Raw genomic sequence first — 23,865 nt, forward strand, 5'->3', positions numbered from 1 at the left:
TTCCATGTGCCCATGTCTGTTTGATAGCACTATGATTTTAATTCTGATATTTTGGCCTTTGTGGTCTGTAGGGAGTCTGTCCTCATATATGTCCTGATCAGGGGCTAAGAGCCTGAGCAGAGAGAAGCAGAGAGCATGCAGTTTCTCTTCTCTGGCTGCCTCTGGCTGCTTCCTCCCTCCTCTGCAGCTGCAGTGGTCTTCTGACCCTGCCAGGTAGGAAGAAAGGCTGAGGGCTTTACAGTCCACCTTTGCTATACAGCTTGACACACAGTGGACTGGCCCTCATTTTAAACAACACTGAAACAAACCAGCAGGCCCGGGAAACCCACGCCAGTGCTCCTCTCTTCCACGCGCTGATGTGCTCAACAGCATCTGTCTGCTTCCATCCTTTTCCTGGGCCTCATCCTTGACTGTGGAGTAGGACTGGTCAGATGGGAGCTTGTTTGGCCATTACCTTGGGCACAGTGGTACTGTCTGTTTACACATGGGACAGAGAACGTTCTGTGTGCTGTGAAGCTCGTGAAGACTCTTTTTGGCCTTGCGATCTCTTACCCTAGGAAGAGTCTTTTTCATTGCAAACTAATTTTCCCATTTGGCATGAATGAATTATGGATGAATGAATGAATGAATGACTTTTTTCACCATTACATATGAAAGAAAATACTGGAATCAAAAGTTTTAAAAACATAATCAGAATTTAAAGAAAACATGTTTTAGAATATTGTCTGTTGATTTAGTTAGTAGTTTGGACTCAAAGGAGAGGTCTCAATAACAACTTGGTAAAATTTACTAAGAAATGCTCAGACGTTTATTAGCTATGTCTCTGAATTTTGAGACTGTTAATACGAAATTAAACTTTCATTTTTGATTTAAAACTATTCAGCAGATCCAAACATCAGCTCCGTGTGTTTTGAGCACATGGTGGCAGTATACACCCATCTATCTTTAAAAGGACAAGCAAACAGCAGGTTGTGTTGGTCACTTGGAACAAGCTTGGTTTTGAACTTGGACTGCACTAATTTGCCTTTTCCATTTCTAACTTTCAGTCAGCTAACGAACACAGCAACTGCTGCTTGTTCCTAGTAACACCCAGGAGTTCCACTGCTGTACAAGATAAGAAAAACAAAAACTTTTCTTCCTTAATAGATGATCTTCAGATAAGAGATTGCTCATTTATTATAATAACTTCATAGTCAGGCCTACCGTAACATTGAGAGATGTTAAAGCCACACGACTGCAGGTAATTTAACCTGCCTGTTTAGACAGTCAGCTCATTCCTGGCTGGTGGAAGGTGAAAAAGCTCCAGACACTTACTAGACTAGGACTCCTGATCTTTAGAAAAGAAATGACCTCCCAAAATGCCATTTTTATATTTGGTTTTAAACACCCAATTACTTCCCTCTGACCTCCTGAGTCCTGCACATACATGTGTACATATATACACACACATACACACACCAATGGAAATTTATAATAAAAGTATCTGTAAGCACTTATACATTAAATATCATAAGCATGTTTATGAGAACACAATATAGCTCAAAGTAAGCTATAATCCTGCTACACTTAGAATTCTCAGACTTGAAATAAAAACAGAACTACATTTTGCCCTGTAGCATCTATATATTCCAAATAATTGGATGTGTGACTAAAGACATCACTTTCAATAAAACTCAGCATCCTAGTGTGACAGGTGCATGGACTCTGAACATGGATCATTTGAAAAAAGACGAGGTTTTGTTTGCTCATTTAATTGATGTTAAAAACAAACTGGACATTTTAAGATTAAATTTCAGTGTTTGATTTTTTATTTTTCACTTTGTCTTTGACATAAAGTAACATAGTTTAAATATTTGACTATGTAACACATTAGAAAGATTGCAATCACACTTTACAGTTTGTTATTACTAAATCTCATTTTCTACATATGCCTTTAAAATCTATTGGCTTTCTAAAACCTGTTGAAATTTTACCTATAATTGCAATGACTGACAGTTAAAGGTGCCCACACAGTGAAACGTATGTGGGGAATCTAATGCTATGAGACCTTTAAGGTTTTCATCAGAATAGAAGCCTAGTTAGTTGGATCATCGTCTCATAGGTGCTGTGTGAGGAAACAGTCTTTAAAAGACTTTCTTATGTCTGTGTGCTCTGTCTGCGTGGACGTCTGCATGCCCGAGGAGCACAGCAGATGCCTTTACAGATGGTCATGAGCCACCATGTGGGTGCTGGGAATTGAACTCAGGACCTCTGGAAGAGCAGCCAGTGTTGTTAACTGCTGAGCAATGTCTCCAGCCCACTGTATTTACAATCTTAAGTAAGCCCTCCAGTGCTTTTCAGTTTTAATTTCAAGGACAGGCTCGGAGTAGTTTTTTGATAGTGAGGTGAATGTTGAAGCCAGTGGCCAAGAGGGTAATCCTCATTTTGTAGCAGGGGAAAGACCCTTCATAGATACCTTTCAAATGCTGTAGATTAACTCCTAAGATGCTATGACCACTTCTTTTTGTTGGTCTTAACTTTCCCACGTGTTTTGATAAGGTAAGAATAATTAATCTTCGCTGTGAGCATTCTGGTTAGTCTGTCTTCCAATGTGGTCTCAGTAGTAAACCTGGAACACGTCACAGAGGGTAACTCTTATCCAGCTTCTGCATAGCTACTCAATTACAAACCCTGCGTTCTTTCACACAGAATACAGTGTTTCTTAGCCCAGGCTCTGAAGGCATATATTTGATCATTAAAAATACTTATTGCATTGTTTATCATGTGTGCATGTATGTACAAGGGTGCATATGTGTATAGGTCAAAGGACATCTCAGGTGTAAGGCTTGGCAGCTAGCCGCTTTACTCTCTGAGCCAGCTCACTGGCCTTTTTTATTGTTGTTAAACTGTATAACACTTAGTGTTTTCAGTAATTAGTAGATGTGTATGTTCAGTGCTATGAATGGATAGTTTGTGAGGTCATTGTCCAGACTGAGACAGGAGCATGGTGATTTTGAGGTCATCCTAGGGCTGCAAAATGAAAGTCTGTCTGCAAAACCCCAAAACCTAAGCAAACCAACCAACAGTGGTCTATATAAGTTGCTTAGTGCAAAAATTGAAAAAAGTTGGAAAAAGAATTATGGAAAATGTTGGCAGGAAGGTAATACTAATGCGAGATAGATGAAATTTAAAATTAAAACCTTAGGACTGAGCACCGGGACCCCAATGGAGTAGTTAGGGTTAGGGATTGAAGGAGCTGAAAGGATTTGCAACCCCATAGGAAGAACAACAATATCAACCAACCAGAGCTTCCAGGGTCTAAAACACCAACCAAGGAGTACACATGGAGGGACCCATGGCTCCACCCTCATACATAGCAGAGGATGGCCCTGTGACCACCAATGGGAGGAGAGGCCCTTAGTTCTGTGAAGGCTCGATGCCCCAGCATGGGGGAATGCCAGAGGTGAGAGTGGGTGGGTGGATGGGTGGGGGACCACTCTCATTAGAAGCAGGGGGGAGGAGGAATGGGATAGGGGGCTTCCAGAGGGAAAATAGGTAAAGGGGATAACATTTGACATGCAACTAAAGAAAATATCCACTAAAAAAAGCTCAGTGGTTAAGAGTGCTGACTGCTCTTCCAAAGGTCCCGAGTTCAAATCCCAGCAACCACATGGTGGCTCACAACCATTCGTAACGAAATCTGATGCCCTCTTCTGGAGTATCTGAAGACAGCTACAGTGTACTTATATATAATAAATGAATAAATAAATAAATAAATAAATAAATAAATAAATAAATAAATACCATATAACAATAACAAAATGTCTTATGGCAAAACCTGATGTTATAGACAGGAACCTTTCCATAGTGAATGGCATAATGTTTATAAAGTAAATTGAGAGCTTAATATAACACAGTAAGCTTGGAAGTTTAATTTGCTTCTTTATCAGAACTGGGGTAGATGAGATAGATAAAATATCTGAGGCCTAGAAGGACTAATTTTATCGATGCTTTGATACAGCTGCTATAAGGAAAGCCTACCAGTCCCTAGCCAGAGACTGGGTCAGTTTAAGCATCACTGGAAAGTTTGCTAGCCCACTGTGTGTACACTTGGTCACATAGGAAGAGACAAATGCATTTTAGGTACACGGTTTATAGTTCCTATCTTATCATAACTTAGTAAAGCAGACAAAGAGGGAATTAAACTTTCTCAACATATTTCTGTTGGCTCAAAGAATTTAAAAAGGAAAGCATTGAAAACAAGAATATTTTATGTCACAGTTCTCAAAGCATATTTAAAATTGTACCAGGAAAAAAAAACTTTGGCCTTAAGTTTTTTTTTATTACTACACAAAAAGATAAAAATAAAGATATGCACTCCTCATCCGTGGCTGCACCAGGCCTGTGAGCCAGCACTTCAGAAGCTCACGCCAGGGGCACCTAGTGCTCGAGGCCAGCTTGGGCTGCCTAGGGAAACAGTTGGGAAAAAAAAGCTATAAAAAACACAAAACCAAAAAATGAATAGAAATAAAGTATTGGAAATTTAGTGGTTGTGTACATGTGTGTATGTGTTTGCATTAACAAACTTGAAACTGAAAGTGAAGTGTAGCTTAGCATGGGAATATTATAAAGGGGAGTGAAAGTGCTCACTAACCTGGTTACTACCGGGTTCAGAAATGGATTAACTCAGGTGAGGTCACAGGGCAGTTCTTAATTCATAGTTAACTAAGAGTAGAAAATTCTGAGGTAGCATAAAAGCAAAACAAAATAAACTTATAAGCTCATTTTATTTAACCCATTGAAACAAAAAAATTCAAAATAAAATGTTTACAAATGAATTCTACCATCATGCATTTATTTTATGTGTATGTGATGTGTGTGTGCCGTGTGTATGCAGATGCCTGTGGCGGTCAGAAGAGTATCAGGTCATCTGGCCATTATATAGCTGCAGTTAGCATGAGCTAACTCTACCAGGGCTGGGAAGCAAACCAGTTCCCTCTGCAAGAGCAATCAATGCTCTGAAAGGCTGAGTCGTCTCTCCAGCCTGAATCCTACCACTATAACAAAGTCATGATACTTTATAGGATTAGTTAAAGTAATGTATCATCAGGTGGGAGAAGAATGGCTGTGTGAATATGTCTGTAGCGCTGAGATTTTTGTACTTGATGAGTCCCCACTTTCTTTTTGAATGCAGTATTTTCCTCATGTGCATCTCTAGCAAGAAAGGTAATGGACTCAATGAAGAAAGCTATAAAATCTGTGCTGGGAAGATTGCTCAACCTTTACAGCATTTGCCTTCTCTGTACACGAAAGAGACAGAGTCCTGATCCCCAGAACCTATGTAAATGCCAGGTGGGTGTGGCAGCCTCTGCAGCTTAATACAGCTTTCCCCAGAAGCTGTCGGAGTCCACTAGTGCTGGGTTTAATTCCCAGCCCAGCCTGCTGCCTCCTTACCTACGTGCATGCGCTCACTCACACGCATCCAGCCATGCACATGCACGTGTGGACACTCATGCGTGCTTATCACACAGACACAGGAAGCAAAAAAACACTACAGAATCACATTTTTAGCATGGAAATAACCATATTTTAGAAAGCTTTCAAGTTTCTAATAGTATTGTTCCATGATTAATATTATTAAGCAAGAGCAGTTAAATTATATGCCAGGGTTTTTTCTTTTTTGTTTGTTTATCATTTGGGAGATTCAGAGGAAAGAAACATAACACAGAATTAAGTGTGAGCAACTCGCTTTAGTTGATGCAAAAAATAAGTGCTCCAGGATCTCCCAGGAAAGTATGAAAGAGAAGATGTGGCTAGGGGGTGTGGAATGTGGGAGACCAAGCAGGAGCTCCATGTAACCTTACCACTTCCACAGGCAGCTAAGTGTGCTGTTGGCTTGAAAACAGATAAACGTCAGTGGAACGACATCTGTCCTTACATTTTGTATATGATAACACAAAACTAACTCCATGTAAGTTAAAAATGTTAGAAGAAAAAAACACACAATTACTCTAACAGTCGCTTGTTGCGATAAGTCTCCAACCCAAATATGCCCCGGCAATGAAAACACAACTCAATTAATATAAATATATGCTGTGCACCTATATTGGGCAGATCTACCACTATACTACCATCTTCTCCATATAAGAGATGGTTTCTCCAGGCTGGGTGCTTCTGCTCCACTTTTCTTTTTCCTCCTTCTCAATTACTTACTTTCTTTCACTCTCTCTCTCTCTCTCTCTCTCTCTCTCTCTCTCTCTCTCTCTCTCTCTCTCTCTCTCCCTCTCTCCCTTTCCCCCTCCCTCTCTCATTTTCTCCCAAAGCCTTCAGCCCCACCTTCCCCTCTTTCTCTGCCCAGTCACTGGCCCTAGCCTTTATTTCATAAATGAAGGTGGGAAGCAGGTTTACAGGAAATCACCTGAGTGCTAACTCATTCCTTATTCAAAGCCCCTCACAGGAGAACAGAATTAACATCAAATATAATTAGCCCCAGGGCTATCTGCTGTAGTCGCTGAGCTTTCAACTTACAGTTAACATATTTTTAGGGAATCTAAGAAAGAAGCTATTTCCATTTATAACTGGAGTTTAGGAATTCATATATATATATATAAAATTCAAAAAGATTAACAGTTCTTGTGACTCTTGATATTTGAAATTAAATCTGTTAAATACTTAAGAGTTTATGCTCATTACTCTTAAATATTATAGTCGTTCTTAGAATTTAGAAATCACTAGGTCCTAACTTTAATGCATTTACAAAGAAGACATTCACAGTTAAAATATTTTGATAGTTTTATTTGTTTTGTAATTTGGTGTGTTTTACACGAGCTGTTAGAAATAGTTCTCTCAAAGCGGTTCACAGATGTCACTAAATTGTGAGTGGAATCCACATTACAAAAAAAACCCTTGAAGAAGCTCTCAATGTATGCTGTTATTAAAGCTCTAAGTGAATGCGAGAATTAGGGAGATCTTGTTGACCTGAAACCTGATACACATATTTTGATAAAACAAAGAAGCTAGGCTAAGATAGATAGCTCATCTGTAGCTAGGGGAATGGGGCATGTGGTAGACCAAGCAAGAACTCAGTATAAACCTCAAAACTAGCTGTTCTAACTGGACCCTAGTTTAGTCCCCAGCGCGCGCGCGTGTGCGCGCGCACACACACACACACACACACGAGGCAGCTCACAAATGTTTGTAACTCCAACTCTGGGGGATCTGACACACTCACACAGAGAAAGATGCAAGCAAAACACCAGGGCTCCTAAAATAAAAATAAATAAATCATTAAAAATATAGTCAGAAAAAGAAATCAAAGATGGCTTATCTTGAACACACACCAGAATATTTGCAGCCCAGTGTATTTGCAGCCCACAGAGCACCTGAGCAGTCTAGCCCTGGAGCTCAGCTGTCAGTATGGCCTTCAACCATTTACATTCAAAATGACTCAGATGCAGGCCGTCTGCCTCACTGAGTACAGCCAGAGTATTGCATGTTACAACAGAGCATCTCTCATTGCAGGGAGGTTAGAGTAAACTGCAGGCCGATAAAGCAAAACTAAAGGTTGTTACTTCCGTTGGTAGGGTAACGTAATGCCTTTCTTTTTCCTACCTATACTTGTTAATACTTTTACTGCTAATCTCAATGGCACAGAAGGCCAGAAATCCATACTTTTGAGACATTGATATACTCACATTCTTTGTTGCTATGTGATATTTTAAACATGATATATTAGGTTCATCTCTCAAATATTAAGATGGAATTTGAGCTGAGTATGGTGGTTTGTGACTGTTATTCTAGCTGTCTGTCAGGAAGCCAAGGGCAGGAGGATTACAAATTCAAGGCCAGCCTTGGCTATATTTTTAGACATTGTCTTGTGGGGAAAAACTTAGATTTGGATCAGTATCTATTGAAAAACTAGTATTTCAGGTTTGTTTCTACTGTATGCCACCTAGCTATAAAATGTGTCACTTAAGGTCTCAGCACAGAGGTTTTGCCATAGGTTCTGCCAGATCTGTGGAGTAGAAAATCATCCAGTAATGAGTGGGCTGTTGATCAGTTCCTATACACTGCTTTTGGTGGTGCTCCGGACATTGTTAGTTTTGGTCTTAGTTCTTTGAGACAGGGCTTCTTTGTTGTGGTGGTGGTGGTTGTTTTTTAAAGCTCTGGCTATCCTAGATCTCATTCTGTAGACCAGGCTGGCCTCAAACTCACAGAGATTTGCCTGCCTCTTCCTCTTGAGTGCTGGGATTAAAGGCATGCACTACCAGCACCCCGTTTCCTGTATACTTTTTGCAGGGCTATGGTTAGTTGACAGAGGTCACAGATTTGAACTCTCATCATAATCCAGTGTCCAGATCTGAGGAGAGTATCCTTTTTTCATCTAGATTATATTTTATTTTAAAAATGTCTTCAACATTAAACTAGTAATGTCTTAAGGAGCTTAACAAGGACAAAGAGTAGACTCTGGCAGCAGAGCTGACCCTTGGCAGAAGGGCAGTCTGTAGCAGTCAAAGGTGAGTTAGGCTCCTGGCTCTTCTCATGAGTTAGCTCCTTGGATGAAAAGTATTGATCAAGTGGAACTTGTAGAGAATTCTGAGGAATGAGTTCTCACTCTTCTAAGACAGTTCAAATGTAAGCTGTCGTTCACAGAGTATCTTTCCAGTGTAAACTGCTTCTGATTGAACTCACTGACCTCCAGGCCCTTTGATGATGCCACCCTCCCAGTGTCCTCAGTGGCTGTTTGGCTATAGTCAGGAGTACTTCATGTGCTAGCCGTCTGCTTTGACACATAGGTTACCACTTTTTGTCTGTTTTATGTGAGAGACTGCAAATTGGCCCAGATGGCTTAGAACCTCATTCCATCCAGGCTAATTGCCACTTGGTTCCATGGCTGCTTTTTTTTTCTTTTCTTTATCTTTTTCTTTTCTTTTTTTTTTGGGGGGGGGGGGCGGGCAGCCTAGGGGGAAGGTTCAAAACAAGGTTTCTCTGTGTAGTCCTGGATGTCCTGGAACTCACTCTGTAGACCAGACTGGTCTTGAACTCGGAAGGAAATCCACCTGCCTCTGCCTCCCAAATGCTGGGATTAAAGGCGAATGCCACCACTGCCCAGCTCCATGGCAGCTTTTAAATGTGCCTGTCTCCTTTCCTCATTGAGTACTCTTTACTTCTCATAGGCGCGTTCAGACTGGATGTCTCGTTACCAATGATGTTCTTTTATTTAGGTTAGCTTTTGAAACTGAATCTGCCGTGCAGTCTAGCCTGCCACACCTCCCTAAGGATGCTGAATGCAGTTTTGCACCACCACAGTAAACTGTCAGATGATATTTTAAAAAATATGTATTCGAGAAATAATTGTAATGATTGTTTTAGGGGAGAGAGGTCAGAATCAACTTTGATTTATGTACATATGATATTTGAAGCCATGAAACCTATAATTAAAGTTGGGTTTGGGCAGCAAGTTAAATTAGCTTCTGTTTAGTGGTTGTATAGTTACTATAAAATAGATTCTTCAGGAAAACAAACTTGAAATTAAGAAACGGACAAACTGTGTGATTTCCAGATCCTAGACTTTAAACCTGGACTCCTATGCAAACCATTCAGCCCTCCAGGCTGCTGGTCCCTTGTTTTGTTTCACTGTTAACTTACTGTTTCTATGTTTCATGGTGATTTTTAATATAGATGTGTCATTACACTGTGTTCTCTTTGGTTCCCTGTCACCATGGTCACTAAGTTAGTACCAGCTCCTGCTTGCTTTCTTACCAGTTTTTCCACTACTCTGCTTCCCACCCTCTTAGACACGTGCGCGCACACACACACACACACACACACACACACACACCCCACATACATAAATACAGACACATACTTTCAACTCTAGATTCTATATATTAAGAAAAACATAATATTTACCTTTCAGTTATAATTTATAATCGATGCTATCTTCCTGCAGATGTCATGATTTCGTAGTTCTTTGCCATTCAAGAAATTCCACTGTGTAAATGTATTACCACATTTTCTCTATCTGTTCATCTGTTGATGGACATCTAAGCTGGCTCCATTTCCTGACTTGTGTAATAGTGCAACAATGGACATGAATCGACATGTATTCCTCTGGTGTTTCATCATGGCCTTATCTTGAAAGGAAGATTGTGATAGATTTTCTCCAGTGTATTTTTCATCTCTGAAATGCTGAGTATCTAAAATAGCTGCTGTTGTTTGGGCTTAAGAGAATTGGAGGGTGGGGCCCCATTCAAGCCTCTTTTTTAAAAGCTTGTGATACGTAGAGAAATTGGAATGGTAGAGCTCAATTTTTTGTGAATCAAAACCTCACTCATTTAACAACAGATCAAGCAATAGAAATTTCTTTCATGCTGCCTCTCCACCACACACACACACACACACACACACACACACACACACACACACACACACACACACACACTACATATAATATTATTGCTTAAGAGGTGATATGTTATTTAATCTTTAATTTTGTCTGGGAAACAATTAGTTGCTAGGCATATACTAATTTTGAAGTAACCCTGTCTATGTTTGACTTACCTATACTAAGCCCTAGGACTCTAGACTCTATCTTTCATAATTAGTTTACTCGTTAAATATTTCTGCTATAATGACTAAGGGTTACTGGGTATACAGAGAAGATAGAACAGGCCTTTAAGGAGCGCAGGGTTATGTGTGGGTATATGGAGAGGGTCATAGATAAGACCATTATAGCATAAAATTATAATTACAGATATAGTATTTTCTACATGGAGATAGCAAACAACTTGAATGTGTGTGTGTGTGTGTGTGTGTGTGTGTGTCTCATTGACCTTGGCAGTCAAAAGTGTGTTGTGTTCCAAGTACACAAAGCTATCAAGCAGTGGCAGTCTCCTTGATACCTCAGATTGCACTTGTTTCCCCTTTGTAATTGCTTTCTCATTTCAAAAGAGAAAACGGTACTTGGCTGTTGATTCACTCAGCTGTTACCTAGAAATTTCCACTTTGAAAGGGGTGCCAAATGCAAACTTTGTGTCTACTTCTTTTTCTATAAAAATATTTATAATTTTTTTGCATCTAATTCTATACATTGTCCTCTCTTGCTTCTTCCATAAATATTACTTACAAAACTTTTATATAAAAGCCACAGTACTAGGTGCTAGGATTATGAGAAACTTAATCTTTTGCTTATCTTGTGGGAGGCAAAGAATGGCTGCTCCTAGCACATGCAATCCACTTTTCAGTGATGAGAGAACGTAAGGTGGACATCTTCCCACAGAACACAGGGGAGAAAGCAGTGGGGAATACAGCAATAGTCTACTGCCTTTTGCCTTATCCACAGAATTGTGTAGCTATAAAATGTGGATCCATTTTGAGGCAGTACACTATTTTCTGTTTTCCAATGCTATGGTAGCGAGGTCTAACTCCATAAACCAGGCTTTGAAGTCCAACTGCCTCACCTCACAAGTATTCAGCTTACAGACATATACCAACATATCCAACTCTTACCTTTAGTTCCTAAGAGTACCCAAAGCAGATCTTCCTACCCCAACGAACAAAAGTTGTAACTCTAAAGAGAGATTTGTTTACACTTATTGGAAAAAAAGTCATACATTATATTGTTCATTGTTTTTCTCCTCCCCAATTCCTCCCAAATCCACCAGCTCCCTACTCACCTTACTTTTAAATTTTTCTTTCTTTCTTTAAAAAAAAAAAATCAAAAAACAAAACAAGAAATAGACATACCATAAATTGGAGCTTGAAATAAACAAGAAAAACAACAATCATTTTTTAAATCCCAAACATGTAAAATGAGATAAAAAGTCTACAAAAATACCACTGGCTTCATTTTTGTTGGCCATCTAGGTATGAAGCATTGTTAATACTTAGTGAGATTCTACTCCATTGGAATAAAGCCGTTGCTTCTTTTCCAGTGGGAATTAATTGCAGACAGTGTCTTGGTCAGGGATATAAACCCATATCATTTTCTCCTCTTATTGCTGTACCAGTTTGAGGTCTTTTCCAGGCTGCCACAGTCTCTGCATCCGTAAGATACTCTTTCCTTAGTCATCCGTCACCTCTGGCTCCTATAAATCGTTCTGTCTCCTCTTCAGCATAGATCTAAAAGGATACTTTTTACTTGAAAGAAATTTTTGATTTAAGAGAAATTCATGATATAAAGTATGTGTTTCTACACTGAACTTCTGGCTGTATTTCCCTATGAGGCATTTATACTGAAGGAAAAATCGTATATATGTGTGTGTACATGTACATGTGTGCAAACTCTTCTCCATGGCATTGTACATGTACATGTGTGCAAACTCTTCTCCATGGCAGGTGCCTGTACTTCCCATATTTCAAAGTCACATGTTGCAGAATATCTGATCATACTATGAACCCTGAGATTGTGTTATTTACTGGGAAAAACAAACCTGTTTCTAGTTGTGGTTTGGCTTGCCCTTTAACCAGTCTGGCTAGAATACAGACACACCCTTAGTACACAATCAATGAAGGTGAGGTTAGTTTGTAGGAGGAAACATCCATGTGTGAAAGTGATGCCTAATTGAGTAGCAGACAAAGTGACAAATCAGAAAAAGACTTGACAGAGTAGGATATCTCCGACTCTCAGGAGAGCAGAGAGGGAAAGGAAGCTCCTTAAGGGGCAGTTTTACCGGGACAGTTGTACAGAGGCAGGCTGCAGAGAGACAAGCTAGACAGAGGTGAAAACAGAACAAGCCAGAGAATGCGAAGCAGCCAGAAGATTAGGACAGATTACTAGAGTTAGTTTGGGGCCAAGCAGAGCAAAAGTCAGAGGCCAAGAGAGATGCCAGATAGAATCAGTCAGCTTGGAGAGTTTTGAGCCAGAACAGCTGAGTTGAGCCAGGTAGCCAGAGATCAGAAAGATCTAGAAAGGGTGAGCTTATTTAGCAGTAAATCTCAGAGGCTGAAACATTCTAGGCTAGATTAGATTGTATGGAGGCCAGAAGCTTCCAGGACTAGCCTAGGTTAGCAGACTGTGGCAAATAAACCTCCAAGACTTACGTCAGGTGACAATTAGGTCAGGTGAATGAAAGTTAAAGATGACGTCACGTTCAGATGTGACTGTCTAAGCGTTTGTGCTTTTATTTCCCTCCCCACTGTGTTTCAGTTCTTTTTCAGTGCTGTGGATGGAGCCCAGAGCTTTGCATGTGCTAGGCATATGCTAGACATGTGCTGTTTTCTGAGCTATATCCCCAGGTCAGGTCTGCAGGTTTGTACACCTTTGCATATCTCCCTTCACATCGGCATCTGCTTCTCTGCTTGTGCACATCATCAGAATACTCAGCCACAGTTCTCAGCTATGTGTTTATAACAAAATTTCTAATTCACATGGTTGAATCAGTCCAAAAGTATGTTTTCTATCCTCTTAACTGCCTTATCCATCTTTAACATCTCTCTTGTTGATGGCCTTTAATTTCAACTTTCTTTTTATCAAAATAGCCCAAGGCACCTCTGTTTGTCTAGCTGAGCATTACTGGGGAGAAAATCCCATTAGCAGCACCAAGTACTTCTAATTCGTTGTTAGCAGCCTCCAGTGGGGCACCGCTGGGCTTTTCCCCCTGATCCTTCCAGTCTCCTGAGAGCTGTTTTAGGCCTTCCCTCCCTTCCTCTGGCTACAAACCTCCAACTCACACTTCTCACTTCTGTCAACTCACTTGATGCTTCACTTGACAAAGAAAATGGGAATTCTCTTTAGAGGATTCCAGCCTGGAAGCCTAAACATATACCTGGACCCATTCTGATTTATTTGTGTTTTTACTGGTTTTGTCGGGAAGTAGCAGAAAACGCATATAGGAACGGTCTCAGGCAGGGCCACTGTTGCTGTGATGACACATGTCGGACAAGAGCAGAGGAAAGGGTTTATTTGCTTACACTTGTACGTCACCTTTCGTCATCACCAAAGGAAGTCAGGAAGTCAAACAGGGCAGGAACTAATGCAGAGCCATGGAGAGGTGCTGATTTGCTGCTTGCTTCTCGTGGCTAACTCAGTTTGATTTCTTTTTGTTTGTTTGCTTGGTTTTTTTATTTGTTTTCTTTTTATTGAATATTTTCTTTATTTACATTTCAAATGTTTTCTCCTTTCCAGGTCTCCCCTTCAGGAACCCCCATCCCATCCTCCCATTCCCCTGCCTCTATGAGGGTGTTCACCCACCCACCCACTCCCTTCCTCCTACCCTGGCATTCCCCGACATTGGGGCATCGAACACCCTCAGGCCCAAGGGTCGCTCCTCACTGATGTCCAACAACACCATCCTCTGCCAATATGCTGCAGGAGCCATGGGTCCCTACAAGTGTACTCTTTGATTGGTGGTCCAGTCCCCTGGAGCTCCAGAGGAGCTCTGGCTGGCTGTTGACACTGTTGCTCCCCCAATGAGGCCGCAAGCCCCTTCAGCCCCTTCTGTCCCTTCCCCAATTCCTCCATCCAGGACCCCATGCTCAGCCCAATGCTTAGCTGTGATCATCCGCCTCTGTATTTGTCAGGCTCGGGCAGGGCCTCTCAGGAGACAGCCATGTAAGGCTCCCTTCAGTAAGCTGCTGTGAACATACTGGAACATGTGTCCTTGTTATATGTTGGAGTAAGAAGGTAGACTGTACTGTAGCAAATGTTTTTAATACATCTGTACACGTACTACAAACAATAACAGAAGACTATCTTTATGTGCATAAACTACCACAAAATTGGTAGAATACTTGCCTCGTATCCAGGAAGCTTTGCATTCAATTCTCATGAGCACAGAATCTGGGTGTCATGGTACCGTGCCTACAATCCAAGCATCGAGAGTGGATTCGGGAGCATCAGAAGTTAAGTTCACTCTTAGCTGAGTAGTGAGCTCCAACCCAGGGATGGAATATACTGAGACCCCATCTTAACAACAGCAGCAGCCGTAATGACAGTGCCTGACCTTAATCCCGGCAGCAGGGATGTAGAAGCTAGTCCGGTCTGCATGTCATATTCCAGTCCAATCAGGACTTCATAATGAGACCATATCGCAAAACAAAAGTTAAAAAAAAATCACAACACAAGGCTCTAAAGTGCCCATGAGTGTTTCGGCCTCCACTTCTCTGTCTTCTGTCCCTACCCTTGGATTCTTACAGAACTTTGCTGGGTGTTTTTTGTTAGGTTGTTTTGTTTTGCTTTGTTTTTCCTTCAGGAACTATACACTGTTTACTGGTTCATCCCTTTAGAGCAATGTTTCTCAACCTGTGGGTCACAACCCCTTTAGGGCTCATTGGACAACACAGCTATTTATATTATGATTCATTACAGTAGCAAAATTATTGTTGTGAAGTAGCAATAAAAATAGTTTTATGATTGAGGTCACCACAAAATGAAGAAGAACTTTATTAAAGTGTCACAGCATTAGCAAGGTTCAGGACCCTGACTTTCCTGCTGTTTCTGTCTCCTAACTCTTGGGGTTACTTGGGTGTTTTATCTTTTGTCCACCCTGTAAGTTTTTGCAAATTTTGTATTGTGTGTATATTTCTCTGAATTGTATCATAGTCTTTATGCAGTTAGTGTACTATATATTTGTCTGGATCCATTAGTCAAAGAAAACAGAAAATATTATAGACATTAATGTGGTATACATTCTGTAAGCTCTTTACATGTATTAGTAATCTTTGCAAGAATTCCGTTAGGTAACACTGAGGCTTAGACAAATGTCATATTGTAAATTACTCAACTTCTAGAAACTAAATTCTGGACTCTACCTCTTAATCACAGAGCTGTCCCCTCTCCTGGCACAGTTAAATGGCCAATAATGTTCAGCTTTGGCAGAACTGATCTTCTCTTAGGATATAGGTATTAAATGATGTACAGCGTGATCCTCTGGGGGGGGAGGGGTAATGAAGCATCCTCAGCTAAATCCTACAACAAGCTCAGTAGCATTCCATTCTCACAAAGTGAGAGCCCTGCCGCAGGAGGCTGCGATGGTCACCCAACGCAAACGGCCCTGTCTTGAGATTTCTCACAGGTGCCTTTCAGGCAGATCTTGGATAGATTCGGAACCTGCTATTCAGTGGTTGCTTTGTTTTGTTTTGTTTTTTTTTTATGTTTTCAAGAGGGAAGAAACTGTCTTACTCATTTTAGTATGTACAATATCTAGCCCAAACCAGACATGTAGAAATTAATATTTTAAATTTAATTTATAAATAATCTTGTGAATTCAAGATGACCTCTCTTTGAGTAACTATTATAACCTATTTAGACATGTTTTATTTTACTTATAAGGACATTTATATGTCCGTGTGTGTGTATGTGTGTGTGTGTCCTTATATATAAGAACATTTATATTTCCTTAGAAAAAATCAGTACAAAATATGATCTATTGTGTTTACTTTGAAATATGAAATTCTTCATTTGATTTACAGACATATGAAGAAGATCGAAGAAACAACGCTGAACTTCTAATTCGATGTCAACGTTTGACCTTAGAATTAGCAGACACAAAACAGTTAGTTCAGCAAGGTGATTACCGTCAAGAGAACTATGACAAAGTGAAGAGGTAAATAGTTAGGGTGGCCGTGGGAATTCTCAATTCTCGTACTCATCACAGTCACCTGCACTCGTACAACGCACACAGTAATGTCCTCCACTTCCTTCTTTGTGTAAGCGCATGCAGCTTGATGGGTAGTGCAGATTTTTAGTTTATGTAGAAATTGCTACCACCCTTTAAAATGTAAGAAAATAGAACCCTGTAAAATGCCTTGAGAATATTTGCTAAGTGTTATTGGCTAGTATGTGGTATGTATTGGTATTTGCCATTATGCCTAAATATAGTAATAATTTGATCTTGAAATCTATGAGAAAGCCGGGCGTGGTGGCGCACGCCTTTAATCCCAGCACTCGGGAGGCAGAGGCAGGTGGATTTCTGAGTTTGAGGCCAGCCTGGTCTACAAGTGAGTTCCAGGACAGCCAGGGCTACACAGAGAAACCCTGTCTCGAAAAACCAAAAAAAAAAAAAAAACAAAAACAAAAAAACGAAATCTATGAGAGCTGTGTTCAGTAGACTCCTTAATAAAGTTGAATTTCAAAAGAAACATTTTATAATTTTTTATTAGCAGCTATTAATAATACATAGTTTCATTATGACACAGACATACATATATATATATGTACATATATAATTTTTCTAATGTGTCCACCCCTTAGTACCTACCCTGTGTCCCTTCCTCTCCTACTGATCCTCTCTTCTTCCAGCTAGTTCCCAAGAAGCAGTTTAAAGTAGTTTGAGATCATATGCTGATACTTACAATTGATATTTTGATATCATATTTTCTTCTCTAAATCTAGCAAGATGATAAATAAGATGAGAAAAGGTAAAATCATCTGAGTAATCCCGAGCTCCCTGACTCATTTCTGGTGGCTGAAACAAGATGAGTCACAGTTGATAATCATCAAGGTTGTGTGATAAAATAATGGGTGTTCACTATAGTATTTTTTATGTTTTTACTTTTATAATAAAAAAATTAAGAAGAAAGCAAAACCTTGATTTAAAAAAATAAGCAAGTCTATCTGTTAAAAATAGGACCGTAAGAAAGAGGAAGGGGTTCCAGCCCAACCTTTGGTTTATGAATGAGGTTTAAAACTATGGACAAGCCACGTATGGTGGCAACAGTCTTGTAATCACAGCACTTGGGAGGCAGAGGTAGGAAGATGATGGCTTCCTGAGGGCAGCATGGGCTACAGCAGAAATCCTGATCCAGGACTCACTGTGGCTCACTGGCCAAGCCCTGGGATCCTGGGTTCACTCAGCAGCACTACAAAGAATAAAAGGAGAAGCCATGAAAATAGAACTTAACCTGAGCACATACCCCTGGGTAAAGTCTCCCGAATGTGCAAAATTAACCAGTATGTAGATATTATGTTATCTCTAGAATTCAAATGCTTCTGAATAAGGAATTTGTTTCTACATAAAATTCTATGTGGCAACTAAAGCCATCAACTTATATCTGAGTCACTTTTGTCTCAGCAGCTCTACAGCCTCTGGCAGAACATAATGTTCTCAGCTTTATTTTTTAATTTAATTCCCTTGACCCAGTGTGTTCTGATTTCTAGTAACAGGAAGTGCTATTTCAAAGTTAATAATTTGGGCTGTGATCATTGCTAGTTCAGCCCATGTTTCTTGGCAAGGACCAGAGAGAGGGAAGGTGGATGAGTGTACTACACTGGACAAAATCACATTGAAAGGTTTAGTTCCAGTTAATACCACAGTGGTCAACTGAAGAACCTCAACCAATCAAATATACTAGAATATAGTATACTCCTATTTATAACCTAAATACAAAAAGAAATACTGATGGGGGCTGGAGAGATGACTCAATGGTTAAGAGTACTGCCTACCCAGAGGTCCTGAGTTCAATTCGCAGCAACCACATGGTGACTCACAGCCACCTATATTAGGATCTGATGCCCTCTTCAGGTGTGTCTGAGGACAGCAATGGTGTACTCACATACATAAAGTAAATTCGTCAAAGAAATATTAAATAATAAATACTAGCCGGGCATGGTGGCGCACACCTTTAATCCCAGCACTCAGGAGGCAGAGGCAGGCGGATTTCTGAGTTCGAGGCCAGCCTGGTCTACAAAGTGAGTGCCAGGACAGCCAGGGCTATACAGAGAAACCCTGTCTCAAAAAACCAAATAAATAAATAAATAAATAAATAAATAAATAAATACTGACAATTATAGTTATAACCCACTGATAGACTATGAACCTATGAGGGGATGCTAGCAGTAAATGGGGAAAGATCTGAATAGTACATTTCAGCTAATGAACATCTGTGTATGGCTGGACGGCTGCTCTGTAGCCTCACTGATCTGATAATATTTGATTCAGAATTGTGACTGGGATCTGCAGCCTCAGGTAAAATACATTAAGAAGTAGGCCACTTGTATCATCTAAAAAGCATGAAGAAAGCAGTTCCCCTGTGGCGGACGGCTGAGCTTGCAGGCCAAGTTCTAACTGGGGAAGGGGGTTAGGAGCAGCTCGTGTGCTCAGTTTTAGAGATGCCGACTGAAGGTTTGGCCGCTGTTCTTAGGCTCACAGTTCTGGGAGACAGCTCATCTGAAAGGAGAGCTTTAAAGTACACAGGTTAATTATAAGCCACGTGGAAGAGAAATAGTGCCCTGCTGCCTGCTGCTTGCCCGTGTGCTGCTCTGCAGTATCAGTTATAAATTCTGACAGGGTTTACCCTGAGAAGGCATGACTCTATCGTTCGGTTCTTTTATTATTTGTTAAGTTTCTTCTAGCTGTTTAAAAGTGTTGGCTTTAAGGGAAGGTTGAAGGTGAGATGGCTATGCTTGTAATTATAGCATGGGAAAACCAGACAGCAGTGTTGCCGTGAGTTCCTGCCTAGTGTAGGCCAAGTGAGGCCATGTCTGAAACAACAGTGGGAGAAATGAACTCGTACCTTAGAGCATATGTAGTTTACTGCTTAGCGTAACTTAGGGATTGACGCTTTAACACTAACGCTCACAGACACACACAGAAGCCCCGAGGCTCGGGTCAGCTTCCTGCCGCTCAGCGCCTGCGAATGTGGAAGAGGTGTCCGTAAGTCACGTGTGTTTGTGATTTTATTTTCATAGTGAACGCGATGCTCTGGAACAGGACGTACTCGAGCTTAGAAGAAAACACGAAGTACTTGAAGCCTCTCACATAGCTCAAGCTAAGGAAAGGAATGAATTATCAAAGGAGGTAAGCTCCCGCTTCAACCCACTCATGCTTTATCACATACTGAGGAGCAAATAGCCCAAGGTAAAATCTTATTTTTCTCCTCTTTATGTAGTTACCAGAAAGAAGGAAAAAGACAGACAGAGACCAGACAGAGAGACAGAGACAGGGAAGAGAAAGACTACTAAGAAGAGACTTAGCAGGCATTTTTTGCATTAACAATTGCCAAGAATTATCTCTTCGTAAATGGAAACTTTCTAGCCGGACTGTGATAATGCACACCTTTAATCCTAGCATCCAAGACAGGCCTATCTCTGAGAGCACGGTCAGCCTGGTCTACAGAGCAAATTCTAGGATAGCAAGGGCTACAGGGCTACACAGAGAAACCATACCTCAACCCCCCCCCAACACACACAGAGGGGTGGTTGGGTACAATGCACATAGTAAACAAGGTAACAGAGGCAGCCTGGAGAAGTAGCACTCACTCTGAACTGATTCCCATAGGTCAGCAGCCTGCAGCAGACAGTCACCCTGCTGCAGAAGGATAAAGACTACCTCAATCGCCAAAACATGGAACTCAGTGTACGCTGTGCCCATGAGGAGGATCGGCTGGAAAGGCTGCAAGTTCAACTGGAAGACACCAAAAAGGCTAGAGAAGAGATGTATGAGAAATATGTCACGTCCAGGCAAGACTCGTTGCTTTCCTAGTAGTCGATGTAAATGAGCACTTTGTGGGTGGGGCAGAAGTGGTCTCTGGGAATACAGTATTTAAGGTCTACACTGAGGAAATCCTTCTCGTTTGTTTCCTTCCTAGGTTTTCTTTTCTACTTGATTTCTTAGAGATACTGCGGTCTTCCAGTAACAACAAAGGCCTGCTTCTTCTGTAGTTAATTTTTTTAGTTAGTATATATTTATTATTGTAAAATTATTCCTATATGACATCATATACTGTGTTCACACTTACCACTTCCCCTTACTCCCTTATTTCTCCTACCAACAGCACCATTGTTACTTTCATCCCTTCTATACATATTTTCATAACATAAATTCTACATGTGAGAGGATTTTTTAAAAAAAAAATCTGCCAGGTGTGGTGGCACACGCCTTTAATGTCAGCACTTGCGAGGCAGAGGCAGGTGGATTTCTGAGTTTGAGACCAGCCTGGTCTACAGAGTGAGTCCCAGGACAGCCAGGACTATATAGAGAAACCATGTCTTGAAAACCAAAACCAAAAACCAAAACAAAACAAAAAAAACCCTGTCTCGAAAAACCAGGAAAAAAAGGGGGGGTGGGGTGGGGCTGGTGGGTAAGAGCACTGACTGCTCTTCTGAAGGTCTGGAGTTGAAATCCCAGCAACCACGTGGTGGCTCACAACCACGCGTAATGAGATCTGACTTCTGGTTCGTCTGAAGTCAGCTACAGTGTGCTTATGTATAATAATAAATAAATCTTTTTTAAAAATCTGCCTTTTTTCACTGAACATGATCTCCAATTTTCTATAGTTCTTTGCAAATGGTATAATGTCATTTTCTTATTTTTCTTCTTTTTTGTTTATATATGTATATTTCTGTATGTCTGCACAACAGAAGAGATCCCATTGTAATGGTTCTGAGCTACCACATGGTGGCTGGGAATTGAACTGGAACCCTAGACGAGCAAACAGTGCTCTTAATCCCTGAGCCATCCCTCCAGCCTCTCATTCCCTTTTTTTGTTTTTTGTTTTTTGTTTTTTAAGACAGGGTTTCTCTATATAGCTCTGGCTGTCCTGGAACTCACTCTGTAGACCAGGCTGGACTCGAACTCAGAAATCCGCCTTCCTCTGCCTCCCGAGTGCTGGGATTAAAGGCTTGCGCCACCACGCCCGGCTCATTCTCTTATTTTTAATGAATTATATATACATATATATATATATATATATACACACATTTGTACAAATATACCACACTTTATTTTATTGTTGCGTGTATGGTATGTGGGATGGGTGGCATGCTTGTGTCACAGAGCATGTGTGGAGGTCTGAGAACAATTTTCAGGAGTTCTCTCCCACCATGGGATCTAAGGATGCACGCCATCAAGCCTGCGCAACAAGCGCATGTAGCTGCCGAGTTGTTTGCTTGACTTCCCTCGTTTTCTTTATCCATTCACCTGTTGACGGATGCGAGGCTGGGTGCACATCTGTGTAATATGCTGTCTTCCTGAGTGGTCGAACTGGAGCTTTTCAGTTTGTTAAGGGAATTCTATACTGATTTCCACAGTGGCCGCATATTTACACTAGCACACCTGTGTAAGGCTTCTTTATCCACCCTACTCAGACCCCAGTTCTTGCTAGGATTTTTATCTGTTTTTCATGATAGCTCTTCTGACGAGAAAGAGGTAGAAACTGATTAGAAAGAGGTAGAAACTTGGTACAGCTTTAATTTCCATTTCCTGATGCTCCAGAGGTTGAGTATCTTTCATATAACTAATGGCCACTTCGACTTCTCTTCTGAAATTGTTAAATTGAAGTGAGTTGGATTTGTTTAGTTTGTATAGTTTTTTAAACAAATTGTCGCTATGAACTCCCTGTCAGCTGTCTGGTGACAAAGCTGTCTCTCACTCTTGGGACTTTCTTATCTCCATTATTTGTTTCCTTGGCCCTGTAGAAGCTTTTTGATTGCATGTGATCCCGATTGTTGATTCTTTTTATTCCCTGAGTTATTGGAACTCTTTTCAAAAATGATGGCACACATCTATATTTTGAAGTGTTTTCCTTTATTTTCTTATAGTAGCTTTAAGGCTCTGTGCCTTACATTCAGATCTTTATCTATTTCCCAGAACTACTTGTAACGATAAGTCTGTTTCTTTTAGGTAGGATATGTGCGTGTGATTTATTTTCTTTCAAGGATTTTGGCTGGCTGGCTGGCTGGTTGGTCGGTCAGTTGGTTGGTTGGTTGGTTGGTTGGTTGGTTGGTTGGTTGGTTGGTTGGTTGGTTGGTTGGATGGTCCTTCAGTTGGTTGGTTGGTTTCGGATTTGAGCTTACTCAGTATTGTGTGAGAACAAATGTTGTTGGGCTTGGGGTCCTCTGAGGAGTCAGTCTCTCCTTCCCTCGTGAGTTCTGGGTGTCACACTCAGGTTATTGGCCTTGTGCAGTAAGCACCGTGACCCGCTACGTCACATTGACTACACAGAACTTACTTCCCATTGCTGGGTGGAGATCATAGTTCAGTGGCTGAGTGCTTCTTAATATACACAAAGTTCCGAGTTTAGTTCTGAGAACTTCAAGCAAAAAAAGTCCCTTGACCATGATGTCTTTTTAGTAGTTTTTGAAAGTCTGTACATATCTCTAGAATACCATTTTAAAGAAAATGTCCGCATACTTAGGCTTGGTATCCTTCTGACTGTGTGCTATGAAAGACGAATGAGACGGCACTCATTGCAACGTTGGTTTTCAGATCCCAGGTCTTGGACTCAGACTGCCTGCATCTCACGTCGACCTTCTCTCTCTTGCTAAATATGTACTGCTATGCTAATAGCCCTCATAATCCTCAGACTATCTCTATTGATCAGCAAAACTAAAATGTCAGCATTTGGTGATGGAGAGATGGCTCAACGGTTAAGAGCTGTTTTTCAACACTGGCTGTTTTTCAGAGAACCTGTATTCAATTTCCAGTACCACACTGGGGCTCACAGGTGACAACGCTGTCACCATCTGTAAATCCAGTCTGGGACTCTGACACCATCTGGCCACCTGAGTACTGCATGCATAGGGTGCACATAGATGCAGGCAAATATCTATGCACATGAAGTAAAAATAAAAGAACAATTTTTAAGTTAAAAATTTTGTCTTTACCTGCTCAACATTTCTGAAACAGTGTTTTTAGGTATTCTAAAATGGCTAAGTTTTCTAAACACACTGTAAAAGCATACTTCATCCAATATATTAAAATCTTACCTGGAGAACAAGAGCTTATTTTTTTTTTCATGAGGGAAAACTGTGACTTTTTCTTTTGTCTTTGCAGAGACCATTATAAAACAGAATATGAAAATAAACTACATGATGAACTGGAACAAATCAAATTGAAAACTAATCTAGAAATTGATCAGCTTCGAAGTGCCTCTAGGGAAATGTATGAACGAGAAAACAGGTAAAAAGGGAGAGAGAGATTGAGCAAGCCTGTTTGGGATTATAAT

General features: G+C 40.6%; 1 protein-coding gene across 8 annotated transcripts in view; it reads left to right on the forward strand.

Annotated features, from left to right (window-relative positions):
• Positions 1 to 23,865, forward strand: part of Pibf1 (progesterone immunomodulatory binding factor 1) — a 155,476-nt gene that overhangs the window by 17,420 nt on the left and 114,191 nt on the right. For all 8 annotated transcript variants that reach the window (XR_001781130.2, XR_003950865.1, XR_383193.4 and 5 more), the window contains 4 exons: positions 16,393 to 16,526; positions 19,610 to 19,718; positions 20,199 to 20,380; positions 23,694 to 23,819. Coding sequence is in view for 5 of the 8 variants with exons in the window: in NM_029320.3 (NP_083596.2) it covers positions 16,393 to 16,526; positions 19,610 to 19,718; positions 20,199 to 20,380; positions 23,694 to 23,819 (551 nt within the window). In the remaining 3 variants the exon portion in view is untranslated. The remainder of the gene's footprint in view (positions 1 to 16,392; positions 16,527 to 19,609; positions 19,719 to 20,198; positions 20,381 to 23,693; positions 23,820 to 23,865) is intronic.

Source organism: Mus musculus, chromosome 14 (assembly GCF_000001635.26).
Source record: "Mus musculus strain C57BL/6J chromosome 14, GRCm38.p6 C57BL/6J".
Classification (NCBI taxonomy): domain Eukaryota; kingdom Metazoa; phylum Chordata; class Mammalia; order Rodentia; family Muridae; genus Mus; species Mus musculus.